Genomic DNA, 19,175 nt, shown 5'->3' with positions numbered 1-19,175 from the left:
TTCTTCAATTCTATGGGGTGTTAATCCAAAAATCTCTTTCACATTTTCATCCGAATTCAAAATAATACTTCAGCAAATAAGTAGAGTTAAATTTCAAAAATTGCAGCAAATGATTCTTCGACTGACTGGGCCCGTAATTTATAGAAATCAAATATAAAAAAACAGTTGTATAAGCATTTTCATACGTTTATCGAGTGACTCTAGTTACAACATACTAAAATATGCGATTCTACTTCTTCCCAACTACTACTTCATATTCTTCCCTAACAACCCATAACAAATGATTTACGATGCACTCAAATCATCAGAACAAATCGCTGAGTTATGATGTCACACATTTATCCACCTCCTAGTGGTCTGGAGGAATATAAGTCAAGATCCTACCACAAAAATATACCTCAATACCACCTATTATACCCAGACAGGCACACATGTTAACAGTATGCACCTCGGAAAGTGTGTAAAATTTACTACTTTGCCGCGCCCGCCTTGATCTGTGAGTGTCACGTGGAACAAACGCGCTGAGATGGAAGAAGTGTGCAAGAAATTTCAGTCATAAATGTTATAGTGAAATATTGCCGAAAATTCTTACCAGATTTTGGATTCCGTTCGGCTAGGAGAGATGAGACAAGGATGAATTGTTTGTGGCGGCTTCTTTTGATGTTCTTATCGATGATTTGTTAGAGGAAGAAATTCTGATGTAGCCGAGACTTTTAAAAGGGATTTGATGAAGTGGATATAAGTTATTTTCATTCAAATTAATTTGTACTTTGATCTCATTACAATACACTATTAATACCTAGTTAAATAAGGGTGATGTTGAACTTCTACAGCTTCAAAAAACGACAAGTACTTAACTTAATGTGTAGTTTATTTTCTCTTTAACCCTCTGGTCGATTTTTGCAATAAAAATAAAATGTAGAAAACTATTGAGCAAGCATTTTTTTGAATAATATGAATCTACTAAAGAACAAAAACGTTCAAGGGACTTCTAATCGTGTTTATCGGCTTGAAAATCGATACTATGAGAATCGCCTTCGGTCATATGGTTGTTAATCAATTTTATAGATCGGTTATCACCGTTTTGTCACAATTAATTTTTCCAGTCTTTTGCGTTCGACTATACACAACCGGATTCAGTGTCATACAAACCTTGCCTTCAATGATTAAGTGGCTGAAGTTATTGATACTCTTTGCAGCCTCAAGAAAATGATTTGTCAATTGATGCTGATATATCTATGTGCATAAATCAATATACCTACTCATCTGTAATAGATGTGTGTGTGTTGATTCGGGAATAATGAAGTATTCTACAGTTGAATATAGAATATAGAGAAAATGAAGAAAGGAATTGTTCATTCATTCGCCAATTACGTCCTTGGAGGCCATAACTGTTTATAGTTCCGATATTCTTCTTGAATTTTCTATGGTTGTGGCATGGCTATTGATACGAAATTTTGTACAAAGCTTCGAATCAATACCACATGTGAGCTGTCAAAATTTCAATTTGATCGAAGCAGCTGCCACGGAAATATTAGTTTCTCTAATTCTGTGGTTATTCCGTTCATTCTTCCACATCTTGTAGAACAAAATCGTGCGAGAATATATCAGAAAGGCACAGTTTTCATGGTTATATTTTATTATTATATGTTGGTATTCCGAACTTTCCGCCACGGCTTTATCTGTCAATTCATCAATTTGCCTTAAAGAAATCAGTTCTGCCAACCAACATTTTTCAATGCAAAAATCACTAAATGATATTTATGGAAATATTTCATTAATTTCAATTAAAATGCAATGAATTAGAGAAAATAATGTATAATACTCGTACAGAAGGCTCATTCTACCACTCGTTCATTCCAAAACTCGCCACTTCGTGGCTCGTTTTTGAACTCGTGGAAGAATATCAATGCCTTCTGCACTTGTTTTATAAATAACTATTTTTGTTTAACGATATTCTTCTTGTATTTTCTATGGTTCTAGTTATGCCATCTTCACAAAATTTTGCAAGAAGTTTCGAATAGTAATTCTATAAATGCACGCAGAATTTTGAACCAATCGTTTTTGAATTTTGAATTCGTGGAAGAATATCAATGTCTTCTGCACTTATTATATATAGTACTATAAATATCTATTCCATTATTCTTTTTGAATATTTTATAATTTCGAAGATGTGATCAGCCTCAAAGAACCAGGCTGGAAAATGGAAAAATTGTCACCGGTGGTTAATTTTTTGTTTTTTGTTGAATATGACCTCCTGAACAAAAAAATCTATGGGTCCACCTCCTATGACTAGTGTTCGAGATGCAAGGTGTCGAAGATGCAAAATGGTATTTCTTCAAAGTAACATTTCTCGTTGGAAAACATCTTGAATGAAACACTCTTGAACACTACTTCGAAGAAATGCCATTTTCCAACTTTCACATGCTATGCTTTATTTACATTTCTACCTCGAAATTGGATATATATTGAACGAAATTAGAAATATTTCGTGTTTGGCACAATCCTGAAGAGATTTCATCAATTCTCTCATGCTAAATCGCAAATCCCAAGATGTGTTGTAAGACCTAACCTGTTTAGCTAAGGAAAATCCCTGGATTCCAACAAAATTGATTCCTCTCCTCCGACAATCTTATCCGAACATAACTGCACCAAATACAAAGTGTCTCCAACCCCTCAAAAACCCTCCTATCAGTAAAAGCCAATGCACTTCCCCTTTTATATCCAGAATTTCACAGCACTTCCGACGATCTCATCAAATCCACGCAATAGTTTATCCAGATCCACATCCTCTCCTCTTTCTCTCCATGGGGCACCCTGTAACTCCCCCCTCTCCCCTTGCACATCCCCAACTTCCCCCTGTTTCCGGTATAGTCATCGAGCGAGGCTAACACGATCACATAACCTGCTGGTAATGTTTTCCCGTTTTTTAGTGCCCGTTTCCCGAAAAAAGAAGAACTTTATTCTGTGCGTCCAAGACCGCATGCGGTTGGGCATTCATCATCCCTTGCACGAGGGGTGGGGTGAGTGGCTTATGCCCGCAATTATGTTGTAGGGATATAAAAATGATAAAAGCCAAGTTTGGAGCATGAATTCAATTTGGGAGGAGTCGTGAGCAAGACACCATGCTGGGTGACTTATAATACGTGGGAAATTTGGGGTTTTTCTCAAGGGGAAATGTGTATTGATGTCACTTAAGGATCATATTCATTCAGGAGTGTTGTGTAAAGTTTTTAATAAGCACCTTCAAGGCTGACACATTTACTTCAAGCAACTTAAGGCTCCTCTAACTTTCAAATTGTCTTTGCATTCGAAATAGGCTTCAAGTTAGAGCAAAATTTCTTTCTCTTGGGCATTTTGGAGGTCTGCAAAAAGCCAGTAATCACTGAGAACCAGATCTGGAGAATAAGCTGGGTGGTTTTGCATCTTGTGGCATTACATTTTAAATATGATTTTTGGCATATGACCGCCACGGCTGGCTCGGATGTAGTCCAATCTGGACGTCCAATTTTCGATGACTTTTTCCAACATTTGTGGCCGTATATCGGCAATAACACGGCGAATGTTGTCATCCAGGTCAAGGGTTTGTGGCTTATCCGCATAGACCAACTTCACATAGCCCTACTGAAAGTATTCTAGCGGTGTTGAATCAGCAGATCTTGAAGGCCAATTCTCAGGTCCAAAACGTGAAATTAGGTGGTCACCAAACGTGTCTTTCAATAAATCGATTGTGGCACGCAATTCAGTCGTGTAAATCATTGAAAACACCTCAACTTTTACAATTCATCTCAATGGTATATATTTTACGAAAACATTAAAACTAGGAAGGCCGAATTTCGGTATTCAAGAGTTTCCAACTCTCCGATTTCCATTCTGAACGAATATATCCTAAAACGTTAGAAACCACCCATTAAACAAATTCGTTATCGATCTCCACTCATTGTGTAAAACACTTAATGAACACTCTCCCATAAAAACCATCATCGAAATGAAGCAACCCTTGAATCAACAAAAGATGCTACGCCATCACAAATAGCCAAAAAATAATATATAATCAAAACCACTCAGACTTATTGAGTCGAAATACATTTTTGCTTTATTCAATGTTTTCGAGACACGTGACTCGAAGAAAAAACATCAGAAGTGCATATTACAACCCACGTATGAGCTTTATAACTCGATATTGTGTTGACAACTTGCGACATTTAGGGTGACATTCTGAAAAGGGGAAACTATAACTGTTGTTTAAGTCCTATGGACTATTTAGGGGTTGGTATTTATTGAAGGGAAGTGGACTGGTCTGTGGGACGTCGATGAAAATGAGATTATTAATACGAATGATGGAAAGTAATGTTGACTGATATTATTCAGTGTCAATACAAACCCAGAACGTACTAAACATATGAGGATCAGGTCAAACATTCCATACTATTTCTTGTATTCTAGTTGAATTATGTTGGTAAACACTATTTCATTCAATAAGCATTTTATATGAGTGCTAAGCAGAAGTCCTGGTGGAGAAAGGGCTTGTATTTCACGAATTTCTCATTGAATTCACTTAATTCTTAGTAGAAATCTCTAAGTCTTATAGTATTCTGGCGCATGTGACTTTAGAATGTTGATATTTCAAAATTTCATACCAAAATTATAATTGTCACGAATTCAAAGCCAACTTTCTGAACTGAAGGGTGTTTTTTTTAGAGCTATAGAACTTTAAATTGCAATAAAACAACGATGGATTATTCGATTGACATGAATTTTATTTATCCGCAAGATAATCTTGTGGCATTAGATTTCAAATATGATGTCTGGCATATGACCGCCACGGCTGGCTCGGATTTAGTCCAATCTGGACGTCCAATTTTCGATGACATTTTCCAACATTTGTGGCCGTATATCGGCAATAATACGGCGAATGTTGTCTTCCAAATGGTCAAGGGTTTGTGGCTTATCCGCATAGACCAATGACTTTACATAACCCCACAGAAAGTAGTCTAGCGGTGTTAAATCACAAGATCTTGGAGGCCAATTCACAGGTCCAAAACGAGAAATTAGGCGGTCACCAAGTGTGTCTGTCAATAAATCGATTGTGACACGAGCTGTGCGCCGTCTTGTTGGAACCACAGCTCCTGGACATCACGGTTGTTCAATTCAGGAATGAAAAAGTTAGTAATCATGGCTCTATACCGATCACTATTGACTGCAACGTTCTGGCCATCATCGTTTTTGAAGAAGTACGGACCAATGATTCCACCAGCTCATAAAGCGCACCAAACAGTCAGTTTTTCTGGATGTAACGGTGCTTCGACATACACTTGAGGATTAGCTTCACTCTAAATGCGGCAGTTTCGTTTGTTGACGTAGCCATTCAACCAGACGTGCGCTTCATCGCTAATGGACGTAGTGCGCGATACGGATTCCGCACAGAACCATTATTTTCGAAATAAAATTGCACTATTTGCAAGCGTTGTTCAGGCGTGAGTCTATTCAAGATGAATTGCCAAACCAAACTGAGAATAAATCACTTGACAGCTGTTAAATCGGTCGCCATCGTGAACAGTAATGCCAACTTAAAGTTATATACCTCGGAAAAAAAACACCCGTTATATCACATGATGAAAACTTTAAAATGGAATATCCATGCCAAATTTAAGTTGAATATTTTGTGAAGGGAATGTGCTATGAGAAAGAAAAAAAATTAAACTACAGCACTCTGCATCTCGAAAATAAAGCATTTTCGGGCCCATGTTTATAAAACTTTTTTCTTCTCCGGCAGTAGATTTAAATCGAACATTACAAATTTTCCTGCAGACAACAAGTTCATTGAAAATAACGGCTTTAAAACCTGCCTTAATCATCTACTAAACGTTGTAGAAAAACAACGAATACGATAATTCATCACGTAATATGTAACTATATCTGTCTTTCCAAGTAATACAAACTTTTTGAACGCACCAAAGGTCACCAGCATGAATCACAACATCACGTCAACGCCGAAAGGTCAAATCTGGCATCCTCTGGTCCCAATCTACATGTCCTCCCGTTGTGATTTGATTGGAAAAAAAAGGGAGAAGCAAAAAGATCAACCAGGGTGCGTTTGAAAGTGCAAGAGTCCCTCGGGAGACCAAACCCTGAACCCCTTTGCAACCCCTCTCGATGTTGTATACAGTCTCTCAATAAAATCCCCCGTTATTTGTGCTAATGCAGGCCTATAACTGAATTATTTCGGCATAATTCGATTCAGGGAATAATGTGGGCCTGCCATGACGAAATCTGGTATTGCGTCACTAGATCAAAGTTGTATTAGCGCGGATGAGAGGGATAATGAGATTAGCTTGAGGGTTGAGGTTTTTAACCAAATGATTTCGGTCGGTTTTCGATGCTTGTGCTGCTTTAATTGTGCTTTGTTTCATACGCGGTGTAATTATTTGCGTTTTGGGATCGAGGGATAGTCTGTTAGGATGTTCTTTTGGGATTGAATTGCTTTTGAAGCTTTAATTGAAGTGGTATAGGCTTGATGGTATTGGAGCAGGAGTAGTTAGAAATGTTCGACCAACTTTTTGTATCGTCCATTGGAGGTAATACATCATTTTCGAAAAAAACTAATGAAGTTTGAAGGGAGAAAATTCTTTATCCCTTGCTCGACAACATTCTTCAGACAATATTTGAACTTAATGAACAATTAAAGCTTTAGCCGAAGCTGTAGAAGATTTCAAACTTAAATGGAACTCAGGGCTCTAGAAATAAACAATACAAGGCTGAGAGAAAAATTTGACAATGAAATCATAACACACAGATTCATACTAGGAAATGTAATAAGATTTTGGGCACTCCTTTATTTAGGCGTCCTAGGAGGCCTCAGAACTTTATATTAAGTATTTTCCAATGAGAGGTTTCATTTTGAATAGCCAGCTATCTGGTCTGTAGACACTGTCAAAGCACTGTCATCTTCTGACAAATGGTCTATTGTGCACTCCATCAGAGCTATTCTCCCCATAACGTGATCTACAGCTCGCCTTCCAGTTCCAGAGTTCTGATGAACTCCAATATCTGGGATGGCTTCAAGGAGGCTAATTCCTCACTTCTATAAGTTTCGTGTCCAAGGCAGGTTTGCGTTGGCTAGCGATGGCGAGGCATTCCGTCATCAGGTGATCCGGAGTTTCTTCCTCCTCCCCACAGAATCTGCACTCGTCATTTTCTGTTAGACCCATTCTCATGAGGAGCTGTAGCAGATACTTCTTGGGTGAAGTCAAAGTTTCGAAGAAAATTTTTGGAGTGATCCAGACCAGGAAGATTCCGCCAGAGTTTTTCTCTTTCGGTTACCTCCTTTTCCTGAAACTCTTTCTTGTAGGTACATTTGTCTACATCACAGAAAGGTTCCAGGCCGATAAAAGGAGTTTGTGCTCCTTTTCTGGCAAGTGTGTTGTTGTGAGAGATAACGTCTATGTCAATACTTTACAAGCGATGCAAGACCTTAAAGACGGAATTCATGAAGTTATCGGGAACATACAGCTGCAAATGTGCGAATTGGTTATGAAAAATTTCATGGTGGTGTCCATTTGGCTAATATCGTTGTCCATCATTATTGGTGTTCCTTCCTTTTCATAATGACATATAAATCAATTGAAATACTTTACAAGACCTTAAAGACGGAATTCATGAAGTTATCGAGAACATACAGCTGCAAATGTGCGAATTGGTTATGAAAAATTTCATGGTGGTGTCCATTTGGCTAATATCGTTGTCCATCATTATTGGTGTTCCTTCCTTTTCATAATGACATATAAATCAATTGAAATACTTTACAAGACCTTAAAGACGGAATTCATGAAGTTATCGAGAACATACAGCTGCAAATGTGCTAATTGGTTATGAAAAATTTCATGGAAAGGATATGGTTTTGCGACGAAAGGTGTGGTGTCCATTTGGCTAGTATCGTTTTTCAACATTATTGGTATTCCTTCCTTTTCACAATGACATATAAATCGATTGACTTCTCTTAAAATATAACACTACTCGTTTTTTTATTATCTTATTGAAAAAAAAAATTTATTTGCTTCCTTTAGAGCTACTGACGTACACGTTTCTGATGCAATTTTCTTCCAGGTATTATGAAACGGGTAGTTTCAAAGCTGGTGTTATAGGAGGCTCAAAACCAAAAGTAGCAACGCCACCTGTGGTCGATGCAATAGCAAATTACAAAAGGGAAAACCCAACGATGTTCGCATGGGAGATCAGAGACAGACTTTTGGCGGAAGGAATCTGTTCCCAAGATAACGTACCTAGTGTCTCATCAATAAATAGGTAAGTACCAAAGTACACAACGTCGAAAATTTCAACTTACCATGAAACCACGATAAGTTATTAACATCAAAGCGCACTGACCGAGCCGCTAGTCTTCAAATTAGTCGAATGTCATTAATCAAAAACTCAACTGAATTATGCGCCATAACTCCTCAACCTGTAGCTTTTTGCCCCAGTCAAACAATTAGTGTAATCGAGGTTTTAGCATCGGCTTACTTCAAACGAACTACCTAGCAGGAAGGTGGGTACCCTCGATTGGCTCTAAACCGGCCTAATATACGATACGAGTCTATTAGAAAATATCGGGCTATAGATTTGCATCGATTATCTCATGTTTATATAGCACGTAACTCCTGAATATAAATCTTTTCATTTGAGGCAACGTGTTCGTTTACGCACGGTACTTTTTGAATACCGTGCTCGAGTTTCAGACGCCAAGAAAGTTCCTAACCCAACATTCGAACCATAGAACAAAGTTACGACTCAGTATGTTGAAATTTTAATACCGTGTTCACATTGAAATTTCCTACTATTCCCCCAGTTTACGCTTTACTTGAACCAATTCTGAATATCGTACGAGAATCAAAGAGAAATTCCTGCGTAGATCTTGTGCAGAGATCAACGGGTAGCTAGCATTCATCATCGTTATTTCCATATATGAATTTATTCATCTACCATAGAGTTGTCCATAAACACAGACTCGGTGTATGTTTCTCTATCGTATTTCTTGCAATAAATTCGCGTATATTAATTGATTAATTTCCATTTATTTGAAATATGCATCATAAATATGCTGCAATAATGTACTATTAATTGGCTGGCTCTTCAAGAGGACAATCACTGACACCTTTTATGGTGCAGCGTATTCAACCTGTATTTATATTTTATACCATGTTTTGTGCGTATTTTGCGGTTACATAGAATTCATTTTGGACTTTTGTTGATAGGAGCGGAGAAATTCTGGTGTAATGTTGTTGAAAATGATAAAAAGTTAACGATGTGGAAAGGAATAGTCTTGAAATGAACAGTACTATCAAAATAATAGTTCTATGCGCTAAAAAGTGTGCGAAATCTTAAGATAACTACATAACGCAGAAAATAAGAAAAAAGTCATCAAATACGAAAAAAAAATTCTATTTCACCTAGAAAATGCTCTTTGTCACAAGTCGATAAAAACCATGGTCAAATTGAACGGATGCAGCTTCCAATTGCTGGAACACCGAACTTATACTCCAGATTTGGCTCCAGTCATCACTGGCTTTTGCAGATCTAAACGAAAATGCCTCAGAGAAAGAAATGTTGCTCTAATGAAGAAGCGATTGCCAATATTGAAGCCTAGTACAAAATCCAAGAAGAATCTTTCTACAGAAACATAAGCGTTGGAGTTCATATATCCACTTTTGAAGGTGACTATTTTGACGAATAGTGTCGAATTTTTGAGGAGAACTGTGTTAGGCTAGATCTCAGAGTAATAAACATAAAAAGAGGGAGCAGATGTCGTTTTCAGTAAGCAAATTTCGTCCCCAACATGACTATCAAATTTGACATGAAGCGAGCGAAAATGAAAACATATCAGTGATACGATATTTCACTCAATTCGCGAGTTTCTACACAAAGAACGCACTTCTTATGTCTCATAGTGAATCAACGTTTCATATTAACTCAAAATATATTGAAATAAATACCTAAATATATCAGAAATTCAGAAAACAAACTTCAAGCGCGCCAAACGACGTGAAACAACCGATGACACTAGGAGAGCAAAAGTTGCCAAACCTTGGATTTCAGTAGGTAAATACAGAAAATAATAAATATTCTGCTCATTATAAATTCGACAATTAGGAAAAATATCGGATTCCAAATATCCAAATTTGCATATTCAATCGGGAATCACTCAAATAAATATATTTCATTCAATATAATATACATTCATAACGATATAGTAAAATTGTGGATTTGAAAATATATCACAATCCGACAACGTAATCTAACCATGTTGGGGACATGTTAAAATTGCGTATACTCCCTCTATCTATATGTATTACACTATGGGCGAGATAGACTTAATAAAGAAGTCGATTCAGTACCAGAAATGGATATACTAATATATCAACTTCGAATCTACCTTTTCCACACCTTCAATCGATAAAATAAAGTTTTCGCCGAATTTTCCAGTGACCTAAATCCACATCCAATCCTTCCATACTTGTTCCAACAAAATCTCGATGAATTATGCAGATTCCCAACATCCAACCGCGTTCCAAACTTGGACCAACTTACATATCATAAATACCTAGACAAACAACAGATTTACCACCGAAGAAAATAAAAGAAAACCGGAGGATCCGGCCGCAACTCTTCCTTTCGTGCCAAAACACTTGAATCATATCCAAGGAAAGCCCCGATTCAATCTGGCAAAGGTCGATTTCGCTTTATTACCCCTCCCCGGGGACCCAAGGCGAAATAGAATAGATTCGCAGAAAAGGACAAAGGGCACCTACCCAAATTAAATGAGCAATTATGTTACGACCATCGGGCTGGCATTAATTCGGTCTTTCTGCGTCCTCCGGGGCCCGGATTATGCCACTTGGGCGCCTCTTTTCAACCTCCGAAAGCGACATACGGTATTCTCAGATGGTCCTCTCTAGCGCGTTAAGTGAGATGTGATGATTTTGTTAAATCGGTCAAATCGACCGGTGGACGTGTTGAGGGATGGTATGGAAATGGTGCAAGAGAAATAATTAGTTAATAGCAATTCAATGCCTTTAAAATCAGCATCAAAAAGGAACAAGACAAAATTCCAAAAATTGAATTGAAAAATTGCGGTATAAATACATATTCTTTCGAGAAAGATCACTACCAAAAATTGTTAACTTCAAAAAACAAAGCATGTGTAGGTAAAAATCAGTATTAGCAAAGGTGGGCATCATACATTTCAGCTTAGGATACAAGAGCAAAGATTAAGACATCAGCAAAAACTCTGTCTCCCCGAATAGGTGTAGTGATTGGTTTGAATATTTGTTAAAGAATGAGCAGACATATTTATATTGCACGGACTACTTTCTGTAGGCTATGTAAAGTCATTGGTCTATGCGGATAAGCCACAAACCCTTGACCATTTGGAAGACAACATTCGCCGTGTTACAGAATTATTTTCCTCATCTCACGAGCATAATCTTGAAAATTTCTAAATTTCAATTCTAAAGCTCTCCACCCACTTCAAGATATGTTTCAACTCTCGAAAAACACTGGACGAGTCGAATTTTGGACGTAAAGCCGTCCATTCTGCCTCCGAATGGCTTTGCAATCAGCCTGACAAAGCTGCATCATAAAGTGTAATCCTTTATACGGGATAAAACACCCCCAAAACAAGCGCGAATAAATGACCGACAATCCATTAATTTAATCGCAACAGCAACAGACAGAGGGCACTCAGCATAATCCATTCGAAACAATCGAAGAGCAATCATGACCACCCCTGATCAGGGGTGAGATAGCAGCTCCCACAGGGGCGCCATTTGACACATCTAGATTTGACTGGTCCGTCCCCTTGTGACTGGCAACGCCGTATTGCTATTCTATTGATAAAATAACAGATGCCTCTTAGTTTAATGGGCCTGATACTCGAACCGCTAATCTGAAAAATTTATACATGATGAAAAAAAGATTTATGTTTTTTTTTGTTTGCATCTATAATTTAATTTTCACTAATGTCTCTTCGAATTTCCATTTCTGGCAGATAACTACGTAGACGAATACTGACGAATTCTTGAAAAAAAATGTGTTTTTACTTGTTAGGTTAGGTTAGAATTGAAATTTCATAATTTTGACAATCCTCAAGTTTCATCAATTTTTAAGCAAGTTCTATCAACTCACTGATGCTTTCTCAAAATTTACCCTCGAATACAGTAGAATTCTCAAGAAAAAATTTGTGCTTACTTGTTAGGTTAGGTTAGGTTAGAATTGAAATTTCATAATTTTGAAAATCCTTGAGTATCGCCAGATTTTAAGCGAGTTCTATCAACTCAATATCAGTTGATACTTTGTGAAAAGTTACCCATGAATAGAGTCGATTACTCTAAACAAAGGTGTGTTTACTTGTTAGGTTAGGTCAGAATTGAATTTCATAATTTTGATAATACTTGTGTATCATCAGGTTTTAAGCGAATTCTATCAACTCACTATCAGTTGATGCTTTATCAAAAGTAACCCCCAACTACAGTAGAAAAAATATGTGTTCACTTGTTGGTTAGGTTAGATTTGAAATTTCTTAATTTTGACAATTCTAAGTTTCATCAAGTTCTGTCAACTCATGATCAGTTGATGTTTCCTCAAAAGTTAGCCCCAAATGCAGTAGAATTCTCAAGAAAACATTTGTGGCTTACTTATAAGATAAGGTTAGGTTATAAATGGAATTTCATAATTTGGACAATCTTTTAGTATCATCAAGTTTCAAGCGAGTTCTATCAACTCACTATCCGTCGATGCTCTGTCAAAAGTTCCTCCCGAATAAAGTCAAATTTTTAAAAAAGAAAATGTGTGTTTACTTGTTATGTTAGGTTAGAATTGAAATTTCATAATTTTGAAACCCTTAAGGATAATTAGGTTTTGAGCGAGTTTTATCAACTCACTATCAATTGATGCTTTGTTAAAGGCTCGAATACAGTAGAATTCTCGAGAAAAAATTTGTGTTTACTTGTTAGGTTAGGTTAGGTTTGAATTTCATAATTCTGATAACCCTTAAGTATCATCAGGTTTTAAGCCAAGCCTATCCACTCACTATCAGTAGATGCATTGTTAAAAGTCACACATCATGCCTATAGAGCCAGGGACGATATTACCTGTGAGATCCATCCAAAAGGTAACATTGAAGCTACTACGTACCGTATATTCGACAATAGCTGCACCCCTCTTGACTTTTAACGACTATCTGAATGGCGAAAATAATACAAGCGACAACAATACCGTCATTTAAATTTTGTAAAGCAGAAAATGATGAACTCAATTGTGCATATCAAGGGTGTCTTGCAGGCAATTTTTGCGTATCTGATTTATGAGATTCGGACACACCCTTGTAATTTTGGGAAGTGGAAGCGGTTGTAGCATAGTACGTTTTGCATTGTCAACTTCCTAAACTGATGTGTGAATGGTTGGTGTTTGTTTATTTTCGTTACCGTTGAATAATTTTAAGCGGAAGAGATTCTTTTCTCGTGTTAGTTTTTGAGAACGCAGAAAGGGATGGCGGTTTTGAAACGTTTTTCAAAATAGGGCAAAAATGAATTATGAATTGATACTTCTTCAAAATTAACGTTGAGCAGTGTTAGGTTTGAACTGACAAAGATTTGAATACAATTGAACAGGTCTTATCTCAACATCTGAACAGAGTTTATACGAAAAATGGTAGTGTTTATTTCATGATAAGAAAATAAACAGTTAAATTATGGTAATCTTATATAATTGAGTAAAAAACATAGAAAGAGAAAGTATAAGCACTTTTTACATGTCCCCAACATGGTCAGATTACGTTGTGGGATTGTGATATATTTTCAAATCGACAATTTACTATATCGTTATGAATGTATATTATATTGAATGAAATATATTCATTTGAGTGATTCCCGATTAAATATGCAAATTTGAATATTTGGAATCCGATATTTTTCCTGATTGTCGAATTTATAATAAGCAGAATATTTATTATCTTCTTTATCTACCTGCTGAAATCCAAGGTTTGGCAACTTTCGCTCTCCTAGTGTCATCGGTTGTTTCACGTCGTTTGACGCGCTTGAAGTTTGTTTTCTGAATTTCTGAAATAACGGGTTTTTTTTTCTTTCGAGGTATATAACTTTAAGTTGGCATTACTGTTCAAGATGGCAACCGATTTAACAGCTGTAAAGTGATTCATTCTCAGTTTTGTTTGGCAATTCATCATGAATAGACTCACGCTTGCAATAGGTAAAATTTTATTTCAAAAATAACAGTTCTGTGCGGAATACGTATCGCGCACTACGTCCATTTTATTTTGTTTAGCGATGAAGCGCACTTCTGGTTGAATTGCTACGTCGACAAACAAAACTGCCGCATTTGGAGTGAAGCTAATCCTCAAGTGTATGTCGAAACACTGTTACATCCAGAAAAACTGACTGTTTGGTGCGCTTTATGGACTGGTGGAATCATTGGTCCGTACTTCTTCAAAAACGATGATGGCCAGAACGTTAGAGTCAATGGTGATCAGTATAGAGCCAAGATTACTAACTTTTTCATTCCTGAATTGAACAACCATGATGTCCAGGAGCTGTGGTTCCAACAAGACGGCGCAACATGTCACACAGCTCGTGCCACTATCGATTTATTGAACGACACGTTTGGCGACCGCCTAATTTAACGTTTTGGACCTGTGAATCGGCCTCCAAGATCTTGTGATTTAACACCGCTAGACTACTTTCTGTGGGGCTATGTAAAGTCATTGGTCTATGCCGATAAGCCACAAACCCTTGACCATTTGGAAGTTTCGCCGTGTTATTGCCGATATACGGCCACAAATGTTGGAAAAAGTCATCGAAAATTGGACGTCCAGATTGGACTACATCCGAGCCAGCCGTGGCGGTCATATGCCAAAAATCATATTTAAAATGTAATGCCACAAGATTATCTTGCGGATAAATAAAATTCATGTCAATCGAATAATCCATCGTTGTTTTATTGCAATTTAAAGTTCTATATCTCTGAAAAAACACCCTTTATATGGGTACTTTCTTCAATATATTTGAGTGAAATATCGTATCACTGATATGTTTTCATTTCCTCGCGCTTCATGTCAAATTCGATAGTTCATGTTGGGAACAAAATTTGCTTACTGAAAACGACATATGCTCCCTCTATCTATGTTTATCACTCTGAGGAACAGTCGCCAAGAATAGGTGAGAACAACCGATAAACAACAAAGCATAAAACCGTAAATCCCACATTCGGTTCGACCCGATCGGACTATCTTCTGAAAACCTTTGTTTACGTCCCCGAGACAACCAAACCCGGAAACTCCGGTCGGTTTTTCCAAATCCACCCTCCTCCCCCTCTCGTCTCCGTTAATCATTCACCTCGGCAAAAAGGGAAGAAAATGGAAAGTGAATCGTAGATAGGAAAAAAAAAGGGGGGTAGTATTCAAAGTTGGCACCGGATTCGACAGATAGACTCCGGATCGTTTTATGCAAATCCCGGAGTAAAAAGTCCCCGCGTTTTCCGGCACCGCCGAGCGGAGCGGATATCGGTTCGAGCTCGATTTCACGAATCTGAGAGTCAGCCAACCGTTCCGGAACCGTCTTTCTTCCCTTTATTGATTTTCCCATCCCGTCCCGGTCTCTTCTGGTCTGACTCTCTTATTCTCAGACTCTCCTGGACAGCGCCTACCCCGGATGCTGCATGTTAAGGCTTAAAAAGGGAGAAGAAGAATTCATCTGTGGTTCAACTCTATGATTACTCGAACTATGCTCCCACCTCTAGCGAGTGCTTCCATAATTCAGTATTAAAACAAGTATTCATATGGATTCAGTATCAATTCATAAGTTATCCATTCAGTATTTATTAGTTATTACTATTGTGGGATCCGAATTCTTAACACCCAACTGAATGATACGCTACTGACTTGACTATACGAAAACTACGCGATCGATCCTAAAACGGTGGACCATGCAGTTTTATCGATATAGGGAGACGTAAGGTGAAGAGGTACTTGAGACTGAAGACGGAGACTGGAGAACGATACGAACGAGGGTAGTATTCGACGTTACAGATTAGATTGAAAAGGTTAAAGAATTCGACGTTAGAGAATAGACGGACATTCGACATAATAGACGCATATGATTCGACGTAAATTATATTAGACGCAGCTAGTTAGATAATTCGACGTTAGATATAGACGGATCTACTCGAATAATCAGACAATAGACGAAAGTTCAGTGGCTGTACATTGAATTGAAGTTGAATTGTACATAGTGTAAATAAACAATAGTTTAGTACCGGCGGCCTTTTTATATAAACCCCTAGACAACGATATAACAACCCTACACTATTATAACAATTACAGTTCTATTCAGTGTTTGTGTTCTCTCGCTTAACATATTAAACTAGTAAAAATCATTTTATTTCATCTACAAATCAAGCAAGCATACAACTGTTCACTGCAATCTTGGAAACGCTACGCCGATGGATAATCTCAAGGAATCCCACACTGCCAAACCAGTAGATCAAAGTCGAAAAATGATTCAAATTTAAATTCTAACCTAACCTAACCTAACAAGTGAACACACATTTTTTCTCAAACATTTAACTTTATTTGTCAACAAGCCACCTTCAAGTGTTATAGATGTATTCCAATGATTCTCTAACTTTTCAAAACCTTTCAACTTCGGCAATTACTTCTTGATTAGAGCCAAATTTCTTCCCCTGTGGCATTCTTTTGACTTCTGAGAAAAGAAGGCCAGATCTGGAAAATAACTTGTGGTCAAGCGCAACTCTTTCAATATGCCAAAGCTTCAATCGATACATGGCAAGATTTGGTGAAAGGAAATATTGTTTCTTTTGCATTTAAAGACGTTTTGACTTAATTTCACCAACAAATTTGCTCTAGCTATTAAAGGTTCTACGCTACATGTTGATCTTAAAATTTTGACACTTTCGAACGTTGACTATATCTCTGCTTTTACTGAATATATGGAATAGTTGAAACGGGCGTTTATAGATTTTTTTTACGCAGAATTCAGTAGCACACTCATTATTTTTCTAGGTATTACAAAGTTTTCGAGATATTGATATAACCTAACTCATTTTTCTCGACCAGTCTTCTTCCTACCATACAAAAATACCCACAACATCGCAAAAGCAACTCTACGTCTCACACCCCAGTCCTGCCAACCTCCAAAAAAAAATCTCTTCCAACCCCCTTCTCCCCCAAAACTCCCAAACCCTAGCCGGGCCGAAATTGGGGCAATAGCATGAAAAAACTGCGTACAAAAAGGGCATAAACAAGAGCCGAGAAACCGTAGCACGGTGGGTTATTATCAGAAGGGCCTTGTTGCGGTGGGGCGCAAGGCACGGACGTGATGCTTGAAAGCGCCGGGCGGTGGAGCGAGGGCCGCATTAAGGACCGTTCATTGAGCTCAGGATTATGGCCGCTGGCCCTATGAGGCCCGCTACGTCGGTGCACTTTATGCGCCCCTTTACGAGCGGCCATCTTACAGGAGCAATAACGGGTTTATTGGAGTTGCCGCCGCCGACGACGACGACGCGCACTTGGCTTTTACCGGGGGCGGCGTGTCTAAGGTGGGAACGGACGATGGGATTTCAACGAACGTTGAAAAGACGGAACGGTGGGTACCCACCTTTAGATTTTTGGATGTGGGTTTTTAATGGTTTCGGTGATACTTGATGGAAATTCTTTGTCAATTGAAATGAAATAAGATTTATTTTAACAGATTTTTCAATATTGACAAAAATTGTGTGTGTCATTTTTTTTGTCAAAATATTTTATATCGTTTTTTGAAAGTCTGATCTATTAGGGTGTTGTTTGACTTAGGAATTTTTCTCGGTCGGAAAATAATGTTTTTTTTTTCTCGTATGAGAGGTATAACTTATAGTGGCGTTAAAAGTCTGGGTTTTCTGGCAGTTTCATGGAGTTTGCTCCGTTAAAAGCGATTTGATCCGGCTATCAAGTTCTTGTTAAATATATCAGAAATAACAATATGAAACCTAAATATATCAGAAATTCAGATAACAAACTTCAAGCGCGCCAAACAACGTGAAACAACCGATGACACTAGGAGAGCAAACGTTGCCAAACCTTACAATTCAGTAGGTAGATACAGAAATTAATAAACATTCTGCTGATTATAAATTCGATAATTAGGAAAAATATCGGATTCCAAATATTCAAATTTGCATATTTAATCGGGAATCACTCAAAACCATGTTGGGGACATGTAAAAATTGCGTTTACTTCCTCTATCTACGTTTATTACTCTATGGGTTTTTCCAAGGTTGAGTTTCTGGAAATTTATTTCATTTTTTGGATTTTTCGAGAAAATTTGGTGGATATGATCTGGAGATGTTTAGAAGACTTTGATATAGGATTCACCAATGAGAGTGAAGAATTCAAAAGCTTACTGGGAATTTGAACGCCTTGTACACCTGAAACGAAGCGGTTCCTAAGAATTTTAAAAACAAGTGAAGCCACCAGACATTGTGCTGCTAGAAATTTGGTTATATTGTAATAATCAAGAACTAAATCCATTTTCAGTTGAAATATCAAACTTATATTGAATTCTGATGAGATTTTTATATTTCCAAACCCAAAATTTCATTCCTGTTCTGGCAAGATCCAATTGGCGCGTTTTTGCCCCTGCGTTCATTTCCCATCCAGCGGTTATCCCCGACTCTCAAATGTCATTATCTTACTTATTATTGACTAAATGGCAGACCGTTTTTTCGACCCCGCATCACGCCAGCTCTAGTTTGTGGTGGGAGGCAATCTACCCAGGTCCGCGCTGGAACAATAGTCGGGGTTTTAGCCAGAGAAAGAAATGGCGTTGCTGCGGCTTTTTCTTCGGTTCCGTTGATTTGTGTTTATCGTTTGAGGAAGTGGACGCGCCGGGAAAAAGGGATAGGCTGTCTTGGTGCTGGATAAAGAGGCTGCGCCTTATTCCGATGGCAGAATCAATCCGAGAACGAAACGTATGTTCCGCAACGGCTGTCAGTATCTGACGTTTATGTCATTATGGAGTTAAACCATAGAGTAATAAACATAGATAGAAGGAGTATTCGCAATTTTTACATGTCCCTAACATGGTTAGATTACGTTGTCGAATTGTTATATATTT

At 37.7% G+C, this 19,175-nt stretch overlaps 1 protein-coding gene across 5 annotated transcripts in view; it reads left to right on the top strand.

The window, feature by feature from the left end:
• Positions 1 to 19,175, top strand: part of LOC123672681 (paired box protein Pax-5) — a 154,401-nt gene that overhangs the window by 102,594 nt on the left and 32,632 nt on the right. For all 5 annotated transcript variants that reach the window (XM_045606895.1, XM_045606892.1, XM_045606890.1 and 2 more), the window contains one exon: positions 8,107 to 8,304. In XM_045606895.1, coding sequence (XP_045462851.1) covers positions 8,107 to 8,304 — 198 coding nt within the window. The remainder of the gene's footprint in view (positions 1 to 8,106; positions 8,305 to 19,175) is intronic.

Source organism: Harmonia axyridis, chromosome 2 (assembly GCF_914767665.1).
Source record: "Harmonia axyridis chromosome 2, icHarAxyr1.1, whole genome shotgun sequence".
Classification (NCBI taxonomy): Eukaryota; Metazoa; Arthropoda; class Insecta; order Coleoptera; family Coccinellidae; genus Harmonia; species Harmonia axyridis.
This window is presented reverse-complemented; position numbering and strand designations above follow the sequence as displayed.